This window comes from Austrofundulus limnaeus, unplaced genomic scaffold (genome assembly GCF_001266775.1).
Source record: "Austrofundulus limnaeus strain Quisiro unplaced genomic scaffold, Austrofundulus_limnaeus-1.0 Scaffold19, whole genome shotgun sequence".
Lineage (NCBI taxonomy): Eukaryota > Metazoa > Chordata > Actinopteri > Cyprinodontiformes > Rivulidae > Austrofundulus > Austrofundulus limnaeus.
This window is the reverse complement of record NW_013952421.1, coordinates 437654-443373: the sequence shown is the minus strand read 5'-3', so window position 1 is coordinate 443373 and position 5720 is coordinate 437654. Positions and strand designations below refer to the sequence as shown.

The 5720-nt window shown below is 39.0% G+C and overlaps 1 protein-coding gene across 1 annotated transcript in view; it reads right to left on the bottom strand.

Moving 5' to 3' along the window:
• Window positions 1–11: 11 nt before the first annotated feature.
• Window positions 12–5720, bottom strand: part of LOC106514281 (uncharacterized) — a 6935-nt gene continuing 1226 nt past the window's right edge. Inside the window, exon 2 of the mRNA XM_014003457.1 lies at window positions 12–380. Within this exon, the coding sequence (XP_013858911.1) occupies window positions 192–380 (189 nt within the window). The 3' untranslated portion in view covers window positions 12–191. The remainder of the gene's footprint in view (window positions 381–5720) is intronic.

The following is a 5720-nucleotide window of genomic DNA, read 5'->3' as shown; positions in this document are numbered from 1 at the left end:
ACACACACACACACACACACACACACACACACACACACACACACACACAAAAAAAAACCTTCCATAATTACATGTTGACCCACTGGGGGGCATAACTGTGTGAACCCCATTATTTTTCTCCATCATTTCACTCCTCATAAAAATCAGAGTTTCCATCAACACCAGCGAGGAAACTGGAACTTTTGCCATTTTCAGATCTGCACCGAACAACCCCAACGTAAAACTGCAGGGAGGTGAATTTGGGGAGTTGAGCGTGGAAAAAATAAAAAAACAATAAAAAAACGGAAGACGCCTGTATTGTGTTTCATACCTGATAACCCTCCATCCTCTGTCTCTCTGTCGTCCGACCTGCCAGACTCCGTTTCCTGGAATTTGGATTCCTGATGGGAGTGTGTGGGAAGAGAAGCACAAAAGGGATTCTGTCAGACACTGGAAGGTCATCTCTGGATAACAAACACATTTATCCAATGGACATGACCTCTTACATGTGAAAGAGTTCATGCCTTAAAAGGTTTGAGGGGAAAAAAAAACTGGAGCAGATATCACGAGGGTCTGGTTTTACACACATGTCATAGCTGCAAATCTCAAGGGGATAATGGATCATAATAATAAACAACTTTGATTTTAATGTAAAAATAAACTTTTAATTAACCGAATGCCAAAATGTAACTTTTGGATGCTTACATACACACTGTTAAAATATGTTTTAATAAAAAGATAAGTGTCTGTTATTGTTGTTGTACAATGCCGTGCAAAAGATTTCAGTAACTTGGGCTAAAGTTTCTTCTAAAAAGCCATACTGTATAACGTATAAATCAATGTATGAAAACACAACTAAATGCATTATGCACATGACTTCATAGCCATGTTGCTTGCGCTGCGTTTTTGAGGCTCAACACAGATTTTAAATTATTCAGAACTAAAATCTGTCTGGTTTTGGAGTAAAACCTTCACCTCTGAACATTTTAGGGGTTAGATCCAGATGGATTTTTAGGCGTAATTATCAACAATTCATTTTATTATTTATTCTGTAGTAAAATTGTTGATCTGTTCATGGTTTAGTTTCACTATGACCTTATCTACAGAAGAGGCGTACATACAGTGTGTCCTGCTTGTTGTTAGAACCACATGAACAACCTCACTGCGGTTCTTTTATGTTTTCTTTGTTTTATCAGCTTCATTTGTTTGCATCAATGCCGAGGGCAATGATAATATATATTTCTGGAATGGCAACGTTGTTGCAAGAAAGCTGCCGACGTACCCAAATTTCAAACCAACATCTTAATTCCCCTGACTTTTGAGTTTAGTAATCCTTTCTAAGAAGTGTTGATGATCATGTGTGAGACAGACAAACTTAGGCTAAAAGACAGATAAAACCTAAAAGCTCTAGTGGGAGCGTGAAGGATTTAGATCGAGGATGTGTCCCATAAACGCGTTCGGTTTAAAGGAAGGGTTGAAGAAAGAAAGCTGCGGGGGATTTATGATTCACTGATACGGACACAAACAAAGATAAAGCCTTCAGGCCCAGCAGATCAAAGCTATACGTGTTAAAGGTCTGAACCTAAATAAACTTGCTGGACTGGGCTGGGATAACTCAACAAAGCACTCTCTGTTGGACACACACTTATTTCTTTACTTCTTCTTTTTTTTTTTACATTAATAAATGATATCATTGTCACATTTACCCCCCTGAGCTGTGTGACAGATTGGACATTAATTTGAGCCCTGAGGGTCGGTTCAGTAAAGCTCGGGGCTGAGTCAGCTGATGATAAGAGATGCATGTGGTCAGATCACGTTCGTGTCCCTGCATCAGCATTTACAACCAAACTGAGAGGAAGGAACCATGGGTGTTGCACATGATGATGATTTTTGTTAAGTAACAATTGCGAAGCCTCTTTCCTGTTTCCGCAGAAAGTGAGAATCGTGCGCTCAAATCTCATTTTACAGGTCAGAACGGAAACACTGCTGTTGTCAGATGTGTGGTTGGGTTTATTTTTAGGCTGAACCTGTCAGAGGTTCCTTTGTTATAAATATAAATGGTTCCTCTTTGGTTACATTTGTGGCAGCAAAGTCAGTCCAAACCGTTGAAAACTCTCATAAGTTGAATCTTAATAAATCTCATGTTCACATTTTTTTGACTGTATTGAAATAACATGCTGGTTTAAGAAGATCAGCCAAACAGATGTCCACACATCAGCTGATGACATACATCCCTCTGAAGAGATTAAAGTCCAGGATTTTCATTAAGCCCCGCCCCTCCTCCCACTCATTCTTCTGCAGTTTCCAGCACTGATCAGCATTATTGATCAGAGCCTGAGGACACAGGTCACATTATGTTCCTCTTGGAACAACCAGGAGGCTCTGCTGAAGACAGTCGAAGCAATCCTGAAGTGCAAATCTAAGGAAGAAACGAGTCCAAACGTCACTGAAATACTGCTGCTGCCATCAACACCTGGTGAAAGAAGGGATGTTTTACTTGAATGTGTGAATTCTGAAAGAACAAATGAAGACAAACTTACAATGATAAACTAAAATATTGCACAATAATAAAAGCAGAAACATTGTGCAAAGGACTTCACATTGTTTGCATTTCTCTAACAAAGATACAATGAAAACTTACTACAAACATCCAATCTAAGAAATTAACATTATATAAAACAACAAAGTAAACACCGCAACTTTAATATACTTAGCACAAAAAGTAAGGAAATTTGAGTTTGGGAGATTATTTCTTTGTTGTAACAATGCTTCTTGCCAATAAATCTTAAACTGTTGGAAAGTCTGGTAATTTCCCTTTAAATGGTGCCACGTTTGTAAGTAACATGCATTTGTGGGATGAGCAGCAGAGCTGAGGATGTGGGTTACGCACATGAAAAAAAAATGCTATATCTTCTCTGCCAAACAGCTTTGTTTTGTTGTTGCTATTGACACTTGTTTTGAGGTTTTGGTTCCTCCAGATGCTGCCAATCAGGTGCAAAGAAACTATGTTACAACAAAGAAAAATCTAACAAACACAAATTTGCTTATTTTTTGTGTTAAGGTTATACACAGCGGGTAAAATAAGTATTGAACATGTCAACATTTTTCTCAGTAAATATATTACTGGAGGCGCTTATGACATGAAATTTTCACCAGATGTCGGTAACAACCCAAGTGATCCATACATACAAAGAAATCAAACCATAAATGTCCAGAAATGAAGTTATTTGTAATAATGTGGAATGGCACAGGGAAAAAGTATTGAACACATGAAGAAAGGGAGGTGTAAAAAGGCATGGAAAGCCAAGACACCAGCTGAACTCTCTCAGTAATTTGAAAGCAAGCCTGCCCCTTTTCAGTGCAAGTTAATATCAGCTGGTTCAGTCCCAAATGATGACCAGGTATCACACAAGAACCATCTGATGATGGGTAAAAGTAAAGAGCTCTCTCAAGACCTTCACAACCTTATTGTTGCAAAGCATAATGATGGCATCGGTTACAGAAGAATGTCTAAACTTCTGAAGGTTCCAGTGAGCACTGTTGGGGCCATAATTCAGAAGTGGAAAGAACAGTATTTCACCATAAACCGACCACGACCAGGTGCTCCTCACAAGATTTCTGACAGAGGAGTGAAAATAATTATCAGAGGAGGTGTCCAAGAGCCAAGGACCACTTGTGGAGAGCTTCAGAAAGACCTGGAATTAGCAGGTACGTTTGTTTCAAAGAAAACAATAAGTAATGCACTGAACCACCATGGCCTGTATGCACGCAAGACTCCACTGCTGAAGAAACAGCATGTTGAAGCTCCTTTAAAGTTTGCTGCACAACATTTAAACAAGCCTGTGTAATACTGGGAGAATATAGTCTGGTCAGATGAGACCAACATTGAACTGTTTGGATGCCAGAATACACATCATGTTTGGAGGTCAAATGGCACTGCACATCAGCCCAAAAACACCATACCAACAGTGAAGTTTGGAGGTGGGAACATCATGGTGTGGGGCTGTTTTTCAGCATATGGTACTGGCAAACTTCAAATAATTGAAGGAAGGATGAGTGGAAAAATGTACAGAGACATTCTTGATAAAAATCTGCTTCCACCTACCAGGATGATGAAGATGAAACGTGGCTGGACATTTCAGCAAGACAATGAGCCCAAACACAAAGCCAAGGAAACTCTCAGTTGGTTTCAGAGAAAGAAACTAAAGCTGCTGGAATGGCCCAGCCAATCACCTGACCTGAATCCAACAGAAAATCTATGGAAAGAACTAAAGATCAGAGTTCATAGAAGAGGTCCACGAAACCTTCAAGATTTGAAGACTGTTTGTGTGGAAGAATGGGCCAAAATCACACCTGAGCAATGCATGCCACTAGTTTCTCCATACAGGAGGCGTCTTGAAGCTGTCATTGACAACAAAGGCTTTTGTACAAAGTATTAGATAAATTTCAGTAAGTGTTCAATACTTTTTCCCTGTGCCATTCCACATTATTACAAATAACTTCATTTCTGGACATTTATGGTTTGATTTCTTTGTATGTATGGATCACTTGGGTTGTTACCGACATCTGGTGAAAATTTCATGTCATTAGCACCTCTAGTAATATATTTACTGAGAAAAATGGTGACGTGTTCAATACTTATTTTACCCGCTGTAAAGGGACAAATGTTCAGAAAAGTTAACATTTTACTGAGGAAATCAGATAAATAATTAAAATAAAAACTTGTGAGCAAAGAGATAAAAAGAGAGCCTGACACTTTGACAAGTTTGTTATCACGGACATCTTTGTATTTCCTGAGCTGTTCATCTGTTTTCTAAAAAGAAATGATTGGTAAGTTTGGTAAGCTTTTTTTTTAGTTTAGTTATATAAAAATGTTGCAATGCATAGTATACTGTTTTCTTTGTGCTTTTCTCTTTCAGAAACATTTATGTGTTCATTGTCTTTTTTTAATTTTTGCCATAAGCTGGTGTAGGTTTTCAGTCATCCAAGACATGGTAAACCAGAAAAAAAAGAGAAGAAGAAGAAAGGTTGAAGAACAAACAATTGGACTTCTGTTCTGTAACTGAAGATGTTTGCCACCCATCCAGGAAGCTTTCTTAATGCCAGTCTTGAGTGTGTCGTTCTAATCTTTTGAAACTCAGTTATGCAACCTAAATTCACATGCAGATTAAGTTACACGCCTCTCACAGTGGAGAGTTATTAGGGTTTTTGTTTGCTCGGCTCACCAGTGAGATGTTGCACGCACGAAGGTGGGTATTAGAGGGAAACTGATTGGATGTATCGGGCTCAGTGCTACGCTGCAGGAGAGCTGAAAGCTGAGGCCTTCTCGTCGTTTTCAAGTTGTTTGTTTCTCATAAAAGGCTTCACCATTCTCAAACCATCTGTCCAAAATAGAAACCCTTTGGTTCTCAAAAGAGCATCCTTTATCCTTTAGGTGTAAATGTTCAACCGAGTCTTGTCCTGAAGAGCCGGTTCTATCGTGTTGAGCCATGCGCCTGTGGAGAGGCTGTTTAGTTTCTCTGGAATAAAGGTCTGAACATTCCTCACTGCACTAAACTTTTCAGTTTAAGACACGCTTTCTGAACTCTTCACATCATTAACCTCTGATAAAACAGTGCTTTTAAGGTATTCTGGCAAATGTCAGCCTTTTAGTTTTGTTTTTTCTTGCAAAATAAAAGCTGAACGGAAATTTGGGCAGCACACACACACACACACACACACACACACACACACACACACAC